This window comes from Rhineura floridana, chromosome 5 (genome assembly GCF_030035675.1).
Source record: "Rhineura floridana isolate rRhiFlo1 chromosome 5, rRhiFlo1.hap2, whole genome shotgun sequence".
NCBI classification, from domain to species: domain Eukaryota; kingdom Metazoa; phylum Chordata; class Lepidosauria; order Squamata; family Rhineuridae; genus Rhineura; species Rhineura floridana.
The window spans coordinates 66,180,691-66,200,395 of record NC_084484.1 but is presented as its reverse complement, the minus strand read 5'-3'; the positions used below and the strand labels follow the sequence as shown (position 1 = coordinate 66,200,395).

The following is a 19,705-nucleotide window of genomic DNA, read 5'->3' as shown; positions in this document are numbered from 1 at the left end:
GTTGTTTTATTATCTTAATTTAGAGCAGCCTTCCTAGCCTGGAGCCCTTCAGCTGTTGTGGACTACAACTCCCAAGTGGTCCAAAACATCTGAAGGGTGGCAGGTTGTAGAAGGCTGACAAAGGGTTTGTTTAATGCTCCACTATTAACTTATTGTCTTATCATGAAACTACTGGTTGAGGCCATCCAGCAGTTTAAACTGCAGTGCCATTAGTATGCGGATGATACACAGTTCTACCTCTTGCTTCTATCATCCAATCCCAGGGAGGTGGTGTAAGTGAAAAACCACTATTGGTGTGGGAGTGGGTGGAAGAGAACAAGCTGACACTAAATTTAGGCACAATGGAGGCACTGAAGGTCAGGAATTCCAGCAATCTGTGAGAAGTGGTTTCACCTGTTCTAGATGGAGTTGCTCTTCCCCAGAAAAAGCAGGTGTGCAGCTGCAGGATGCTTCTGGACCTGTCATTTTCCCTGGATGTTGAGTCGGTGGTAGTGACCAGGACGGAGCATCTTTTATCAGGTCTGGCTGATTTGCCATCTATGGCCTTCCTTAGAGAAGATGGCTTGTGATCAGTTATCCATCTCTTCGTTCAGGGGTTACCAAACCGTGGTCTGCTAACTTCATTCAGGTGTTCGGCGGCATGTCTGTAAAAATGCAATTAAACATCATACAGCATCTAGCATAGTCCATTACAATTGCTACAGCAGACAGAAAAATCATTAAGCAGTTCTCCAAGATGCTCAGCAGTTTCTAAGTGGTCCGTGGAGGAAGGGGGAGGAGTTAAGGAACCACTGTCTAAGTTACTTCTAGACTAGACTATTGAAATGATATCTTTGTGGGACTACCTTTAAAAAAACAGATTGGGAGGTTCAACTGATTGAAAATGCAGTGACCAGACTCTTTATCTGATGGCCGTTTATCAGATCATGTAACTCTGATCCAGTATCAACTTCAGCCAAGCAATATACTTGCATGTCAAAACATGAAAATGGAGTATGCTAAGCTCCTCCCACCCCCGGTTGGCATCTCTATTGCCCTGCATGAGGCAGAGGGTGAATTTTTGAAGTAGAGAGTCTCCTGTAGTTGTGAAGGGTCCCACGTGATTTAGATTGTGGATCTTCGTAAGTGGGGAGTGATGGGAATAGCAATGGGGGTGGAGCTTGGCACACTCAATCTCTGTGCTTACGTGTTGGTTTTGGATAGAATGCCCACAGAAGGCTTTCATTGGTTGTCTATTCAGTTCCAGGCTCAATTTAAAGACCTGCTTTTGGCCTTTAGAGTCATATATGGTCTGATACCTGATTACTTTAGGACCATTTCCTCCTGTATAAATCTGTCCAGGCTTTAACATCAGCCTCAAAAGCCCTGTTCTTTATGCCACCGTATTGAGCCATTAGGGAAGTAAGCGCAAGAGACAGGGCCTTCTCAATGGTGTTGCAGCAACTCTGGAATAGCCTACTTGTGGAGGTCCACCGGGCTCCCTCTCTGACTTCCTTTTGTAAGTTGGAAACTTTTTTAAAACAGCCTTTTAATGTTTGAAAAATCTTTACCGCTACTGGTTTATTATATTTTTTTTATTTTTGCTTATTATAGTATTTTAAAAGTATGTTTGCTTTATTGCTGTGTGCTAGTATTTTACATATTGATTGTATGCTGAAGCTTCTCCTAGTCTCTTATAGGTAGAAGAGTTGGATGCATACAGTTGAATGATTGGTTTTATCTGCTCTTTTATTATTCTAGGGGCTATACCCCTGCTCACATCACTTGCCAACCCCGCCTACTCCCCACAAACCTTCCTTGTCACCTATCTCCTCCCTTTACCCCTCACCAAAGCTAGCCACCCCTTCTCTTTCCCCTTGCCAAAGCTACCCACCCCCTCTTGGCAGGTTGCCAAAGTTACCCACCATGCTCATTATACCTTGCCAAAGCTACCCATCTTCTCTCTTTGCGGGTCATCAAAGCTATCCACCCCCTCTCCCTTTACTCTGCCTGCCTCAGTCTCCCTCCTCCACTGGCTCAGCAGGCCTCACAAGTCTGTCATCATGCTGTAGTTTGGAGCACCACATGTTGGCAGTCATGCAAACTGCAGCTGTTGACGACAACCTTAGAATTTTATGTATATAGGATTCAGCTGTATGCACCTGAGTCATATTCAGAGAACAACCACTGAAATAAATGAAGTTCAGTTAGTCATAATGTATCTGGCTACAACACATCCAAATTCATTCTTATTGTTTATCTTGTTTTGCTGTTGCCCACCTTGTTCCTGCTTCTAAAGAAAGGTGGGATGCAACTATTATAAATAAATTAGTGAGACCTGCAAAAATGTGCCCCTGTGCTCCTGTTCATATTATTCATTCCTTTCCCCCTCTCATGCAGTTTTGTTTTTCCCCAGCCTCAACAGTCAGTCAACATAACGTGGCTGCTGAGCACGCCCAGTCTTCATTGGACTTCTCCCTCTTTTTCCCCAGTGCCACCCCCATCCTGCTTTTCATGGTGCCACCAACACTCTTCTCCCCCCTGCCACCGTCCATTCCTCTTCTCCTCCTTCAACATTCCTGCTCCCTCTCCGCTTCTTCCTCTCTGCCTCACCTCACTGTGAAATGGGCTGGGGAGGGGAGGAGGTGGCCAGGAGAATGCCTGCAGTTTCCTGTACAGGCTAGTACAGCTGTTCTTTAATTCACTTTAAAACTTGGGGGGGGGATCTGATTAAAGCTAAGAGATTTTCTTAACATTCAAAACAGCCCTTCCAAGTGCTGTGGCAAGCCACAGTGGCAGTGCAGGCCTCTCTTTGGTAGGGTTGCCATATTCCAGTTCCACAAATCTGGGCAGGCTAATTTGCATATTATGCAAAGTATTTGCATATTATTTGCATATTATGCAAAGTATTTGCATATTAAGGTTTGGATTGTCCAGTTGTTTTGTTTTTGCACCTAGGAATTACCACCAAAAACTGGGGAAAGATGTGAGAAATCTTTTTTTAAAAAGCAACATTTTCAGCCTTAAATGCCTAGACTCTAGTTTCCAACACTATGGAATATTTATTGATGGATTAAGAGGATTTATATGCTGTCCTTCTGCTGTTAAAAACAGAGCTCAGCACAGTTTACAAATATAATAAAAACAATAAAAATACACAATCAATATAAAAACATAATAAAAACACAAAATAGCAACAAACAAAGTATGTCAGGGCAGCAGTATGGTTAACCTTTGCTGGTCATTGACCGAAATAAGCTTATTTACATTTTTTAGTATGGTTAACCATTACATATACGATATATTTCAGAGATGTGGTGGGTGGAGAAAAACAAGAAGCCAAAATGTTAGGAAAAGGAGTCTTTCATACCACATGCTCAGTTCTAAATACTGTTGCAGCAAGTTTTACAAGTTCTTCCAGTATTCCACTGGTGCAGGCACTCAGACATTCAAAGTATCTGTATGTTTCTTAGGTTTTGTAAAAGCAGAGCTTTGCTTAACTCAAAATTTCTTCTTCCTTTGATCAACCACATCTACACAAGTTCCACCTCCATACTCAAAATGAAAGTGGGCCTGGAAGTGTGCAACAACCCCACACATACCTTGCTAATTAGATTACCAATGCCAGGATGTCTGTCTTATCGACTACTCTCCTGCTCCCCGCCCCCGGGCATCATGAAAGACCCAGTCCTGGGCTCAGAAATAAAATAAATATCTGGTCCTCTTCAAAGTACTGATTAATTAATTAATTGTTTTAATTAAAATAATAATTATAAATTCTTGCTCTTATCACTAATGGGAGTTAATTATCTTGCATATGCTGCTATTGCTTCTATGGCTGAATCGGAGTGAGGTTAAAGATAAGTGAAATTCAAATAGGGAAAAAAAACACAAAAGGCAGTAACACTTTCCTAAATGTAATACCATACCAACCACAACAAGATTCCTATGAGTAAGGCAGAAAACTAAGCATCTCACAACCAGTCAGGATTCCTAACCAAAAACCAAAAATATGATAAATGAAGAAATATTTATATAAGCATGACTATCAAATATATTTATTATTTACACAGACTGTAAAGATATTTATAGTGCAATCCTAGGTTTATTTATTCAGAAGCAAGTCCCAGTGTATTCAGTGGGGCTTACTCAAACAGGGACAGAAATGCAACCTCAAGTGATAAGCAACTTCATTCACACAACCCAAAATTCCGAATCATAAGACTCCATACACGCACACACACGCACACACTGCTGATGTATAAATACATACAGCCCATATAACAGTTTATTGTCAAACCAGTTGGTCATTGCAGAAAAATCAGTATTAGGTTTTAAAAAATCAGTATTAGTTTCCTACAGAATAAAAACTGTAATACCTAAGTAAGCCCTGCCTACTTGCTTTAAAATAGGACTGGAGGAGGAACAGAAAGAGTTAGAACACAAACACAATTCTTTTTTACATTCACTCCAAAGTCCCATTGATTTTCAGCACATTCATAACCATGTCTACTCAAAGGTAAATCCTATTGAATTCAATGGGATTTACTCTGGGCATATGGGATTAGCATTGCTTTTACAAAAGCAAGTATTGGGAAGGTTTTCAAAACACTGCCCAGGATCTGACTCCTGCACACAAGAGGAAAAAAACCTCAAATGTATATACTTACCCAATTTATGAGATTTTCAGATAAACGGGGGGGGGAAACCACCATTTTCTCATATTGCAATGAGGTTTTCTAGACACTGCCTCAGGTCAATGAAACTGAAACACAACCCTGGCTTCACTGATTGGCTGCAATCCTGAACGGGCGGGGTTAAAGCTACGAAGTGCTATACAGTACTGTTTAACGAAAGATTTAACAGTCGGGGGGCGGTTGACATTTTTATGTATATCTCGAGAACCGGACCACCTAGAAACTTAATTTGTTTTTAATTAAAGCTGAGAATCTGGGCCACCTTAAGGGGCTAAACGGGCGCCGGGTGGCATGCAAATAATCCGGGTAAAACCCGGCTAACCGGGCAATATGGCAACCTTACTCTTTGGGCACCTTGCCTAAAAGGCCTCACTCTAAGGAAGGAGCCCCTTGGCCCTTTCTTATAATGAATTGTGGCAGAGAGGAGGAGGGGTGGTGGAAAGGCATGCCTCGTTAGCTGGCTTGTTAGCTGGCAAAGCTAATGAGGCAAGCAGACAAGCATCTAGAGGTGCCAATTTGCCATTTGCTGCCTTGATAACTGCCTCATTCAACCTCGTTGTTGGGCCAGCCATGCCTGATTGATAAATTTTTCATCTGTGTGGATGGTGTTATTTGGCTACATAAGGCACTCGGAGAACTGAAGTTGCTATTCATATGTAGGAACTGTTTCCCCAACTTTAGAAACTTTTGAATTTATTTATTCATTTGCAAGCTGACTTTGCTTTTCCAATGTTTTTGGAACTGATGTGAACCCTTTTAAGGCTTTTTTTCTCTTTGTTTTAAGATTGTTGATATATATTAATTGCACATGTCTGCTTCAATGTACTTTTTTATTTTCCCAGTGTTTAATGTTCTGGGAATGTTTCTGCTTTTTGCTTTGGAATGGTATGCATGCCTTGAAGTCTGGGGATTTAAAAAAGTGTAATGATGTGTAGACAAGATAGGGGGGAAGTATTACGTTTCAGCAATATATGAAGCTTAAAGGGAATTCCACTTGAGTATTCAGCACACAGTTTGAGAATGGATTCAGATCTTCATAGCCAAAGGCCAGCCTTATGGAGCCTGCCAAAACAAGAGAACTACCTCATGAGAGCGTTATCATGAGAAGATGTTCTCCATGTAGACCTGCATGTTTTCTTGTTTTCTGTCAGATGTTGATGGCATAAAAACTGATGTTATCCCATCCTCATTGTCACATGATGAAACTGTTTAAAAGAATGAGTTCGCTTCCAGATGACATGTTCCTTGAGTCTTCATTCTGTTTTGTTTGTGGGTGAGGTTATACAATGTTGCATCAAACAACCGTTATCTCTCACTTTTCAGTGCATTCTCCCATCACTTCCCTTATTGCAAAAAGTTCCGTTTTAAAATGTGCAGGACACGGAATAATGGGCTCAAGTTGCAGGAAGCCAGATTTCGACTGGACATCGGTTAGAGCCATACGACAGTGGAACCAATTACCTAGAGAGATAGTGGGCTCTCCGACACTGGAGGCATTCAAGAGGCAGCTGGATAGCCATCTGTCGGGAATGCTTTGATTTGGATTCCTGCATTGAGCAGGGGGTTGGACTTGATGGCCTTGTAGGCCCCTTCCAACTCTACTATTCTATGATTCTATGAAAAATTATTATTATGGAAAGCTAGTTTTGTTGCACTAGATCACCAAATCCACTTTTATTGCATAACCTGAACTGGCCAGTATGCAATCAAATACCACCCACAAAATACCAACAGTCCAGAAGTGACCTGGATTTCACATACCAACAGTCGCCTCAGAGTAAGAAAACAAGTGCATGAATTGGAGGTCTCATCAGGGGCAACAGTGTACATTTTTGCCATAGCTGGTAAAGAGCATGGTTGAAACAGAGCACAAGGAAATCTGCCACACCCAAGGCAAATATCTATTCTATCCTATTACCATTCTGTCTCTGGACAAAGATCAGTTCCTTTCACTTGGTTGAACAGCTATTTATTTTAAATTGTTTCTGCCCCACCTTTTCATTTAAAAGAATTTGCAAGCTGGCTTTACCATTGGGGGGGAGCGGAGGGGATGCCATAAGACGCAAAGTAGAATAAAATACAAAATATATAGTATGTCAGGTATATAGGAGAAGGCACCTGTCCAGAAGTGCTCCCATGAAACTGTACATGGAAGCAAATAGTGCTATGGGAGGCAGCACTGCAGGTGCAGGTAGCTAAGCACTGCATAGAATCATATGCAGACAGCCATTATCAGAGGGCAGATTGCCGATTGCACTATTTGTAGCCTACAGCCTGCCTTTTAGGCTTTATATTCTCCCAAGGAGGGTTGCAACAAATCAATACAAAATCACATTAACATGCCAAAATTTAAAATGGCAGTTTTTAAAAACTACTTTAAAACAGCAGCAACAGATAAAACAGTTCTTAACTATATCAGCCATCAAATCATCTGAATGAGGACTGATCTCCCCCCACATAAATGGCCAAAGGGAGAGGCCCATATGAATCCCTCTAGGCCACTGCAGATAGGGGAGATACAGGGGCCTGTCCTTGATACTTGGCAACCTAACCCCTCTCACCAGTGGATAACAGAGCAGGGCCTTGGATACGGATCTTAAAGCTCAGGCAGATACATATGACATATTTGTGGCAACAGTCTCGGTATGTGGAAGGAGATCTCTATTAATACGAGTGTTCTTTTTTGTTCACATTGGGATCTAGTTTTTATGCATTAATATACATGGACAACTGTTTGAACTATGGCATTCAACAGATTAATTGTAATTTTAACATGAGACATCGTGATCTTCTTCTATTACTACTTTTATGGCAGGTGGAAAAGGCATGGGAGGCTGGGAAGGAGGAATCCGTGTGCCTGGAATAGTTAGATGGCCAGGAATGATCCCTACTAACACTGTTATTGATGAGCCAACAAGTCTTATGGATATTTTCCCCACAGTAGCTTACTTGGCTGGGGCATCAGTTCCACAAGACAGGTACAAAATACTGGTCTAAAAGCAGATCAAGGTGAATTGGGTTTTAGCCATGAAAGACTTCAAAAATATATTTCATATCATCATCCATTTGTTTGGCTTTCTGACACATGACAGTTCTGAAACATCTTAATTGCTTTCCTCTACATGAGTTCTGTAAGGATTTTGTTAAAGAATGAAGTAAGTTGCAAAACTTGCTCACTGAGTTAGGAACATAAGAAACTGCCTTACACTGTGTCAGACCACTGGTCCATCTAGCTCAGTATTGTCTACACTGACCGGCAGCAGCACTCCAGGGTTTCAGATGGAGTCTCTCCCAGCCTTACCTGGAGATGCCTGGGATTGAGCCTGGGACCTTCTGCATGCAAAGCAGATGCTCTGCCACTGAGCGACAGCCCTTCCCCATTTGTCACTATAATGTGTGGCAGGGTACAAACAAATCCTTGTGGTCAATATCATTGTATGTTAAAGGTTCATCAACTTATTCACAAGGACATATTCAACACATTGACTATATGGCATGAAATTTTCTCTCTTGCTAGAAATTATTTAGCTTTTATAGTTCCCAAAATTCTTGTATGCTTTCACGTGTGCATACATAGATTTGTTGCACATGTGGGGGATTGTGGATTCCTTTTTATCTGTGTGTGCTTTCCTTTGCCACTCATAGAATGGCTACACCCTCTGAAATCAGCAGTGAAACCATGACAGAAGTGGGAGCTTGTAACTGAGCCATGTAACTTTAAGCACAAAATCTTACCTACTGAATATTTGTTATATTTTACAGTTTGGTTTTTTTTTAAAAATCTGTTTTATCACCCACCCTAGTGAAATATAAAGACATTTTGGCCAGGGGAAACTGATAAACCAGTTTGTTAGTTGTTAATTACAATGCTGGTAATACACAAATTGCAGCAATATGTCTTTGAAATGTGTCACCTTACCCAGCTCATCACTGCATCCTTAATCTATTAGAGCCCCAGTATCATTGTTTTTCTTCACGTAATTCTTTTAATTGATTGATTGATTGATTGATTGATTGCACTTTTAAACCGCCCTTTAGCAACAGGCTCTCAGGGCGGTGTACAATAATTAGATTATTGGCAACTGTGTATTAAGAATCAATCATTACTTATATCACGTTATTGAATGTATGATTTCCTTCATATTAGGGTAATCGATGGAAGGAACCAGATAGCTTTATTGCAGGGGGAAGTGAAGCATTCGGAGCATGAATTCATGTTTCACTACTGTGGGTTGTACTTGCATGCAGTGCGCTGGTACCACAAAGAGAGTAAGTATAATATCTTCTCCCGACAGCAGGTACATATGCATTACTGACATAAAATGCGCATCTCAGTCTGGATGATTCAGCATCGCCAATTTAACACCGACTTGTTTGTTTCTCAGTCAAAACTAGCTATAGGCTGGACTATATGGATTCCATTATTACAAAGAAGATAATTTGGTATTTGATAGTAAGTTTCTGTCTATTATGACTGCTAGGCTAAACCTAGAACCATTTTGGAAAGTCAAAGACCAAAAATGGATTCTCCCATGTCTTACCAAGGGCAGGTACACACACAGACACTAATGTGTGTTGGAGTATTAGGTGTTTGTGCACAGTACACACTAACCACAATGCACACAAAATAACATGGTTGTTGGGACATACATCTGTGTATATCTGAACCCTGTAATCTTTCTTTCTCCTGTCTAGGGATGGGGTCAGGGTCACAAAGGGAGCAAAACAAAGTCTCTTTCCTGAAATCTTTTTCAAAAGTTGAGTGTAGCTTTCCAGCCACAGTTGGCTATGGGGTACCAATGATATGTTGTAGATTTCATTACTTGCCTGTATTCACCTGTAGTCACACTTTTCTGAAAGTAAGCTCCGTTAACAGAGTGGGATTTACTTCCAAGTAAACATGCTTGTTTGAGCTAAGTGGGTTGAGCAGTGCTGACTTGAATACCAACCAATAACAATTTTGTGTGTGATGGATCTTGCATGTATTCAAGGAATTGGGCTAGGTAACTTGGGTAGGTTTCATTCTGCAGGACAGCTCTGTGATCAACAAAACTAAGAAATCAATAGGGCCAAGCTTAGCTCTTTTCCTAAAACAAAATAAGACAAAACAGATAAAGGAACAAACATCTTTGTGTTAATCTAGAAGTGTGTAGGTTTTTATATGTAGCATAGCTCATACTTTTCCCCTGTCTTGTTTGCCAATAGCTCTAACTGCAAGTTAAGTATGTATATAATAAAAATTTCCACAAGAGGGTGAAGGTTTCCAGGCTTTCTATGCACAAATACATATTTTATTATTTCCTTTTGCGATGTTTATTTTTCTGAAAAGTAGCTATCTTCACAGCAACAGAATTGCTTGTGCTTATGATGCCTGACCCTCCGTGGCACAGAGTGGTAAGCGGCGGTAACGCAGCCGAAGCTCTGCTCACGGCCGGAGTTCGATTCCAATGGAAGGAGGAAGTCGAATCTCCGGTAAAAGGGGTCGGGGTCCACTCAGCCTTCCATTCATCTGTGGTTGGTAAAATGAGTACCTGGCATATGCTGGGGGGTAAAGAAAGGCCAGGGAAGGAACTGGCAAACCCACCCCATATATATGGTCTGCCTAGTAAACGTCGCAAGACATCACCCTAAGAGTCAGAAATGACTTGCACTATAAGTGCGGGGACACCTTTACCTTTATGATGCCTGAATTTGAAATTGATTCATTTTTTGGCATTATAGCCCCCAAATGTAAAATCATGCAACTGCTTCAAAATGTCTTCAACATCCAAAAGGATTAGACAGAACCTACACCTATACTTTGTGAGATAAGCAAACACTTTGGGAAATGCCACAGGATCAGACCACTGTGCAACTCCTAGATGTACTTAAGAGCCTAATAATTGGTAGATCACATTCTAACAATGAAATGTCCACATGGTTTTCTTGCAAAATCCTTCTTTGATTAAAAATATATACTATTGTTCTAGTTTCATAGAATGAAGCTACATAGATTAGTTTAGTCTTAAGCAAGAATGATGTGCTCCTTTGACATTGCTCCAGTGGTATTCTCGGTTGCGGTTGATAACCTTGGCTATTGATTACATATATATACCAGGCAAAACTAACTCACACCAAAGTACTTTTTATAAGATGGTTCCACTGTATCTTCAAAGTTTAAGATAGAAAGTTACAGACTGTTAAATGAAAGAGGGGGCGATTAAGAAACCACAATTTTTGTCAAAACTTAATACCCTAATTCCATATACATCTTGAAAATAAATTTCATTGCATGCAGTGAGACTTAGTTTAAATATACTTAGGACTCTGAGTAGGAAGCATGAAATCCCAGGGAAATTGCAAAAAATTAAATCATAGCACACCCTCACCAAGAGAAGTTCATCTAACAAATGATGCCTAAGCTATGATCCTCTGAGCACTTATCTAGAAGGAAACCATACTGAGCACAGTGGGAATTGCTGCTGAATAAACATGCACAAGATTGAGAGGTTGAAAATATTCATGTGAAATGTGGCTTGAAAACAAGGCTCTGCTCTGAAACTAGAGATAATACCACCTCTCCCATTTCAACATCCAATTTATGGGTGATGGAATGGTAGTAACATTTCAGCTTTTTGCTTTTTGGGGGGGGGGGGAGGTAGATGAGATTCAGGCAAAAAGTAGGGGTTCATTGCAGAGTCCTGTTCCTGATGACCACAAGCTGGTAGCTGGCATTTTTCCTGCAAAGTCCCCTTGGGAATGTTACTATGGGTGCCTCCAGATTGTCCCTATTTTGCAGGAGGGATTCAAGTACGTGCAGGAAATTTAGGTTTGCACATTTAAAACAGATTAAAGCACAACAAAACCCGTTTGTTTTTTTAAACAGACCTTTTGCAGTTTGGAAAGTGATGAGCAAATGCGCTGAAAAGTGTGGTTTGAGCAAATGATTAACAGGAAGATGTATAAGCCAGGATGAATGCTCATTGCCATATAACTGCTTCACAAACAAATCAGAATGAATGCTCAAAAAAGACCAGACACGGTCTAACCTCCATGTAAGCTTTGGGCAAGCAAATCAGGATGAATGCTCAATAAACAGATCAGCTGAAGAAGCCCATCGACAATGCATAGGGTTGTATTCAACATAGCGCTAAGGTGAACGTGTTGTCAGCACAATGATTATACAGCCATGAGATTGGCTGTATACTATAGCCAGCGTGGATTTTTCACATTCCGCAATGTTAAATTGAAAATACCCCCCATGCCATTCTGATGCTTTCTATAAGCTCATTTCAAAACAAAACCTTACAAAACTTAAAAGTCATGAACTCAGAAACACTTTCTTAACAACCCTCTAAATTTTCATGGCAATACACAAAACAGTAACAGAGAATAGAGAGTTCAAAATCTAAAAAGAACTCTTTTGGACTTTTTTCTGTCAGAGTTCTCATAATCTGTTGAAATTCATTAAAAATGAACTATGTTCACAGAGTACTTGTAATCCTATTACTGACCTTGCCCCATACTCTGACTTTCATCTTCTGCAGTTTAAAAGTTTAAAAATGCCTGGCTGAGTTTTAATTAATTTAAGAAATTTTGGCTTGAACTCAATGATAATGTTGGGCATGCTCAGTAAGAGACAGCTGTCAGTGTTCTAAAAGCCAGACTCCCAGCTCCTAGGCTTGTCTAACCAGGGGGCCACACCCACACCAGACTGTGATTTCACGTGAGACAGTCATGACTTCCCCCAAAGAATCCTGGGAAGTGTAGTTTGTGAAGGGTGCTGAGAGGAGACTCCTGTTCCCCTGACAGAGCTCCAGTGGCCAGACTGGATTAACAGTCAGCCACTCTGATTGAAGGTCTGTGAGGAGAACAGGGCACCTCCTAGCAACTCTCAGCATCCTTCACTTACACTTCCTAGGATTCTTTAGGAGAAGCCATGACGGTCCAAAGTGACATAAAGGCCTAGTGTGGATGTGGCCAGGGACAGCTTTGTTTTAAATTTGGGTGGGAGGCTACATGTGTCTGCTGTAGAATAAAAAGGTGGGGAAAATGCTGAAAAGCAACGATACTGTTCACAATGTTTTCCTTTTGGAAAGGAAAGGGGCTTCCCTTCTGCCCAGTGCCCACCCACATAATATCCTCCCCTCCCCCCCTCCCCCCCTCCCTGTCCCTCTCACAGGTCAGTGTTGGACTACAACCTGGGAGACTAGGGTTCGAATCTCCACACAGCAATGAAGCTCACTGATGACCAGTCACTGCCTCTCAGCCTCAGAGGAAGGTAATGCTAAAACCACCTCTAAATACCGGTTTGCATTAAAACCCTATTCATAGTGTCACCATAAGTCAGGATCGACTTGAAGGCAGACCATTTCCATTTTCAAACATAATTGCACAGAAATAAATCCCACTGAACTCAGAAAGTATGCAAATGATCAAACCCACCCTCCCTTTTCCTCCCTTCTATCCCCTCTTCCTCCCTCCCTCCTTCCCCATCCCCATCCCCTTCTAATCCCATCCTCCCCCTCCCCTTCCTCCTCCCCCTCCTCTTCCTCCTCCCCCTCCCCTTCCTCCTCCCCATCGCCAGTTTTACCTGTCCTAACCATGATTGCATAGGAGTAAATCCCATTGAACTCAATAAGCATGCAAATGATCAGACCTGCCTTTCCCCTCCTTCCCCTCTCCTCTCCGTTCCTCCTCCCCTCCCCTCTTCTTCCTTCCTTCTCCCCTGCCCACTCCAGCCCTGCCTCCCTTCCCTCGGTCAGTTTTACCTATCCTAAGCATGATTGTACGGGAGTAAATCCCACTGAACTCAATAAACATGCAAATGATCAAACCTGTCCTTCTCCTCCCCATCCACTCCTGCCTGCTCTCTTCCTCCTCCTGCCCTCAGCCCTTCCTCCTCTTCCACTTCCTCCTCTTCCTCTTCCTCCTCCTCCCCTCCCCATCCCCTGTGGTCAGTTTCACCTATCCTAAGCATGATTGCAGGGGAGTAAATCCCACTGAACTCAATAAGCATGCAAATGATCAATCCATTCTCAGCAAACTTGCACAGGATCCCATTTCTTACCTCCCAGATTAGAAAGCAGAGAAATTCACTAATAGGCAAAAAACCTTGCAGTTTAAGAACGTACCTATAGCCCACAGCTATTTCTATCAAACTTTAAAAAGCAGGGAAATTGCGCAGCTATCGTGAATGCACCAGAGGAGCAGGAGACTTGACCTTCTCTCTGGGATACTGTACTGCCCTACACATTTGTTTTAGCATGTGTTTTAAATTGTTTTTATATTGTTTTAAATTTTAAAATTGTGTTTTAAATTGTTTTTAAAATATGTGTTTTCAATTGTATATTTGTTTTAATGTTTTTGATTGCTGTAAACCGCCCAGAGAGCTTCGGCTATGGGGCGCTATACAAATGCAATAAATAAATAAATAAATTTGTCAAAATGCAAACACCATTTGGGTTGGTCTTTCACAGTCCAATCCACTTCCTGTGTAGCTTGGAAGAATTTGATAACGTGCCTCTGAGCATATGGTGAGTGGTGGCAACACCTGCAATCAGCTCAAATAAAAGAAAGAACACTTTGCTGTGCTGATCTTGTTTAAGCAACATTATTAAGCAACATTATTAAGACAGTTGATATAGTTCAGACAGTCACTTTAAATATGTCTGATTTACTTTGCAATTTTAGTGAAGTTTCCTATAGGAAATCATTTTATTTTCTTTCTGTTTCTGTGAATATGTGAAGTACAGCAATACTTTGCAAAATTTACACTAAAAAAACTCCAAAATAATTGTGGAATAATGGCACTGACTATTTTGCAGAATAGTCTCCAGTGGACATGAGGAGTGTCTCAGTTTGCACAAGATAAAACAGTGGGAGGTGAAATATATTCTAGTAAAATTCTAGGTATACTTTATGTTTTTAATTGACCATGCCCACCTTGCCTTAAATGAAGTGGTTTAAACATAGCAGGCTGAAAACATGCATCTTGGGCAGGCCAAGTTTGTTTTTTCCAATAGCTAGATTCATTGCTTAAGTAGCAACATATTGTAATCAGTCTGATTTTACATCAAACTGCAGTTTCAGATTCAACTGTTAATGCACCTCAAATAGAAATAGAACATTACCTCCAATTTGAAACACAAAAGGCTATCTTCACCACCATATGACATTGACCAATAAAAAGGCTTTGAGATTAATAAATATAAATTTGACAAAGATTTCTGGGATGAATAATGAGGGAAATAAAATTTTCTAGATTAGATTCTCTGTAGAAATATTAGTAACACAGGAAAGAAGCGCAAAGTAAGAAGAATACCAACAAACATACAAAAATGGAATTCTCCATCTTTGGAGATGGCAGGTATTGCCACCACTCCCCATATGCTCAGAGGCACATGTTACCAAGTTATTCCAAGCTCCACAGGAAGTGGATTGAACTGTGAAAGGCCAACCCAAATTGTATTTGCATTTTGACAAATTTGTAGCACAGTACAATATCTCCGAGAGGATGTCCTCCTGCTCCTCTGGTGCATTCACTATAGCTGCCCAATTTCCCTGCTTTATAAAGTTCAATAGAAATATCTGTGGGCTATAGGTACGTTCTTAAACCACAAGATTATTTGCCTATTAGTGAATTTCTTCTTGCACAGTGGAATGTTCTCCCCCTCCCCTTCCCCCATGCACTCCCTAGATCTGTTCTGGGGGTTTCCCCAACCCCCTGGAGCAGATTTGGGGACAACACAGGGCAAAGGGAGGGGAAAAGTCTAACTATGCAAGTGGAATTCCATGCACTCGTGCAATTATTTAGTTGAATACAGCACGTAGGATTGTTCCCAGATCACTTCTGTGAGAAAAAAATGGCCACTAAGCAGCAGCCTCTGGTAACAACCTTCTTTGTCATCAGTGCTAAACTACTTTAAGCCAAAAGTTCTTTTCATGGCTCAGCCCTTCCTGAAATATGTAGTAATTCACTAATAGGCAAAACACCCTTGCGGTTTCAGAACATACCTATAGCCAATAGATATTTCTATTAAAAAGCAGGGAAATCGGGCAGCTATAGTGAATGCATCAGGGAGGAGACATGACGTCCTCTCTGAGATATTGTACGAGTGTGTGTGCACCCCACCTACCTGTCTCCTGTCTTTTGCAGCTATGTGGGCTGCACGTGCAGCACTACCATTAACCAAGATGGCAGCCAAGGTTTCCCTAAGGGGCTGAAGCCTCTGCTGCCATCTTGGTTGATGGCACTCATGTGTGCTAAACATGCGCATCTCTGCTGTCAACCAAGATAGCGGCAGGGACATCAGCACCTTAGGGAAACCTCGGCCGCCACCTTGGTTAATGGTAGCACTGCGTGTGCACTGCACATGCACTGCACACACACTGTGCATAGCCGCAAAAGAAGTCAGCAGAGAAAAGTAGGTGGAGTGAGAGAATGGCGGGTGGCTCAGAAGCTCTGTGGATTGTAGAAGGGGACTGTAGGGGTCCCTCAGGGTCCCATGGCCAGGGCCCCACCTAGCTGCCCTTTGGAGCCGGCCTTGAATCCCTTGATTATTAAAATCCCTTGGATTAAATCCCTTGGAGCAATGCATTTTTATCACCAGTAACTCAAAAGCCCCAAACATTTGAAAATGAGTCCAGACATCTAACTTCTGGCAGGCCACCTCCCATTAAAAAAATTAAACTGTGATGAAAATGCAACATTTTCTTAGAGCAGCCTAGTAATAAAATTGCATTCCAGAAAATTACTGTAAAAAAATTATTCATCATTTTTTAAAAGCCACTGAGTTTTAAAAAAATTGTATTTAGCCTATACTTATCATAATTATCATTATCATCAGTTGATATCCCACTCTTCCTCCCACCCAGGGAGGCAAACAACAAGCAGTAAAATATCTTAAAAATGTAAATGTACTGCCTTCAAGTCGATTCCGACTTATGGCAACCCTATGAAGAGGGTTTTCAGGAGGCTGAGAGGCAGTGACTGGCCCAAGGTCACCCAGTGCGCTTCATAGCTGTGTGGGGATTCGAACCCTGGTCTCCCAGGTTGTAGTCCAACACCTTAACCACTACACCACACTGGCTCTCATGTCTTAAATATCTTAAACAATTCCAATACAGATGCAACTGGGATAAAGGTTGTCTTTCCTTAAAAGGCCTTCAGTAGGTACTGCAAAGACAACAGATACAGCACCTGTCTAATATTTAGGGTAGGTAAGTATGCTTAAAAAACCCTTCTTGATTAAAAAATAGGACTGACCTCTAGTTGGCTTCTTCTTACATATGCATAGGTTAATGTAGTCCTAGATTCAGTGGGATTTCTTATTTGGATTCATAAAGACATTTCCATTTTTCCTTTATATAATGTAGCATTTTCTGTACTTCTTATGGATGTATAAGTTGGTGCAATTAAACTTCTCTCTCTTCCTGACTGCTGTTCACCAGGGGTATTTTTAGAGCCAATAGATTTTTGTGAAGGGAAGCGATGGAATTCCACATCTGTGGAGAAGCATTCTTCCAAGGCAGCTAGCAATTCATCATCTCTGACAGAGCTGTAGGAGGATAAAGGTTGCAGAAGTAAAGTCCTTGTTCCAGAAAATCTTCCTTTGGAAGAATCATGTGAATTAACTATTGTGAACTAATTAGACATCCGTTCCCGTCAGGCTGCCAGAAATAAGTTATGAGAAGGTCCATAGGTTTAAGCTAGGCACTGAATATGTTTGATTTCTTTTCTTTAAGGTGGTGCTCTCTGGAAGGCCCATTATGTGACTCCAAAATTTCACCCAGAGGGAGCTGGTGCTTGTTATGGAAAAAGGATGTGTCCATGCTCTGGAGAGAGCGTAACTCACCACAACCCTCCTTTGCTTTTTGACCTCTCACATGATCCTTCTGAGATCAACCCTTTGTCACCAGGTTCTGAGCCGCTTTTCAACACACTAGTAAATCAATTTAAAAGAGCAGTGGATGAGCACAGAAAGACACTCACTCCCGTCCCAGAACAACTTGATGTATATAATACTATATGGAAGCCATGGCTGCAGCCGTGCTGTGGGACCTTCCCTTTTTGTTGGTGTGATAGAGAAAGTGATATGAAAGCATAATTATTTAAAAAATAAATAATAAACGAAGTCTTTCCTTTGATAACAAACACTTCTGATATCTTAAATATGATATCCTTCATCCTGGCCTAGTTTGTGCACAATGCTAAGCCATTGTTTGCTATAATTTTATAGATTATCAAACAAAATGATGGCTTGTCTTCCACCTGTCCTTCACGTGTGCCTTTGTAACTTGGTGAGCAGTGGAGTTGGCTCGCCAAATAAACCGTAGATAAGGAAAGATGTTGTATTCACATGTAACGTTAACCATAATTAATACAAACTGGTTCATAAGCCAACAACAAAGCATGGCCTGAGATCATAATTTGTTGGCAATGAACAAACCACCAGGTGGAGTTCACACTTAATTAAGCCACTGGGTAAAGTTCACCCAGTTTTAAGCCATTGTTTAATAAGCCATATTTTAACAAGCCATAGCTTAGCATTATATGTAAACCAGGCCAGAGTTGACAATTTATTGCTGAATATGTTCCTTGAAGAGAATGAGAGGAAGGCTAGGGAGAGAATAGGAGAAAGTGAGCATGTTTGCTGAATGCATTAACAAAATATGTTTTAAAGGGTGTGAGTTTTTGAAGCAAAAGGCCTTAAACTGGGTGGGGAGGGGTAGGTTTGGCCCTAGCATTTTTAACATATTCAAGTTGGTGGGTAGAAGCAAAACTCTACATAGGCACTTGCAACTTTCTTGTACATCCTGAACCTTGAGGTTGATTGTCATTACTCCTCAATTCTGTATTAACCAGCCTTATTGCGGGCATCATGCATATGAAGAAATGTTTTCTGGTTAAGGAGTTATTCTCAATCTAGACCAGAGTGATAGTTCTACCTGCACTGGTCCTAATGGCCCTCACAGCTGAATGCTTGATGCCGACAATGAGAATATTGGTGGTTACATCATAATAAAAAAGCCCTCCTTTCCTTCAAATGCTTCATGATCTTGATTGTGCATGTTGACAGTACAAAGCTACATTGATTGGCCAGCCTCTGAGTAAGGCAACTTCCTATGTTCATAAGAAAAATAGTTCTGCCTATGGCAGTGAATTCTGGATGCTGTTTCCAACTCTCAATCTGAAATGCAGTGGCCGTATATTAAAATATGTTCACAGTGTAACAGTTATGTGTTTAAGCTCTGTTTCAATGAGACTTGTGCACATAACTATACACTGAGTTGCACCTACAAGCGTCAGCTCTAACCTTATAAACAGACCAAACTGCAACACTGCTAAATCGGAGTACTTGGATTTAAGCTGATTAATTTTCATTGAGAATGATGGAACTGAAGGAGCATGACTCTATCTATGGCAGCTTAGCTGTTATGTGGATTGAGTTGCTAGGAACCTAAAATAAATGACCAGCTTTCCAGTGTGAAGAAGAGATTAAGGAGACCTCCATTGAGTTGAACTCCTGGGAAATTTACACATTGGATACTGCACCATCTTAAATAGCTTCTTTCATACATCAGTCAAACTGTTGAAACAGATAATCCAGAGGTGATTTACAAGCTTATTTGATCCATGGTGTACTTGATTTAACAGAATAAGAGTGATTGAGCTGGTTTGCACAGAACATTAAACCAGAAGTGGGCAACTCTCCATGGGCCACTTTAACACTTTAAGTGTGCTCCCAGTTCTCCCTTTGCAGCTAGGGCTTGAAGTAAAAAAGAATTCAACCCCCAGTTGTAAAGGAATAAGTGCGAGTGCATTTAGAGTTCACTCCCTATTCTTTTGAATTTGGTACTGTTGCAAACTTGGCCACTCAGATATATGCATGCCCTTCCTTAGGTACTGGTTTTATGAGATAATTAGGGTCAAAGAATTATTGTTTTTTCTTATAGATACCCTTTTTGTTAAAATTACAGGGGGGGGGGTTCAAGCACACATCCTTTCATCACTTTAGTTTGTTCACATTAAAACACCTAGGGACACA

At 41.1% G+C, this 19,705-nt stretch overlaps 1 protein-coding gene across 2 annotated transcripts in view; it reads left to right on the top strand.

Moving 5' to 3' along the window:
* LOC133385835 (arylsulfatase D-like) overlaps positions 1–18,736 on the top strand; it is a 29,771-nt gene extending 11,035 nt beyond the window's left edge. The window contains exons 8-10 of one of the 2 annotated variants that reach the window (XM_061629418.1): positions 7,492–7,654; positions 8,824–8,945; positions 17,403–18,729. In XM_061629418.1, the coding sequence (XP_061485402.1) occupies positions 7,492–7,654; positions 8,824–8,945; positions 17,403–17,764 (647 nt within the window). In that variant the 3' untranslated portion in view covers positions 17,765–18,729. Of the gene's footprint in view, positions 1–7,491; positions 7,655–8,823; positions 8,946–17,402 lie in introns of both variants that reach the window. The other variant, XM_061629419.1, reaches the window with a different exon arrangement.
* The last annotated feature ends 969 nt before the right edge of the window (positions 18,737–19,705 follow it).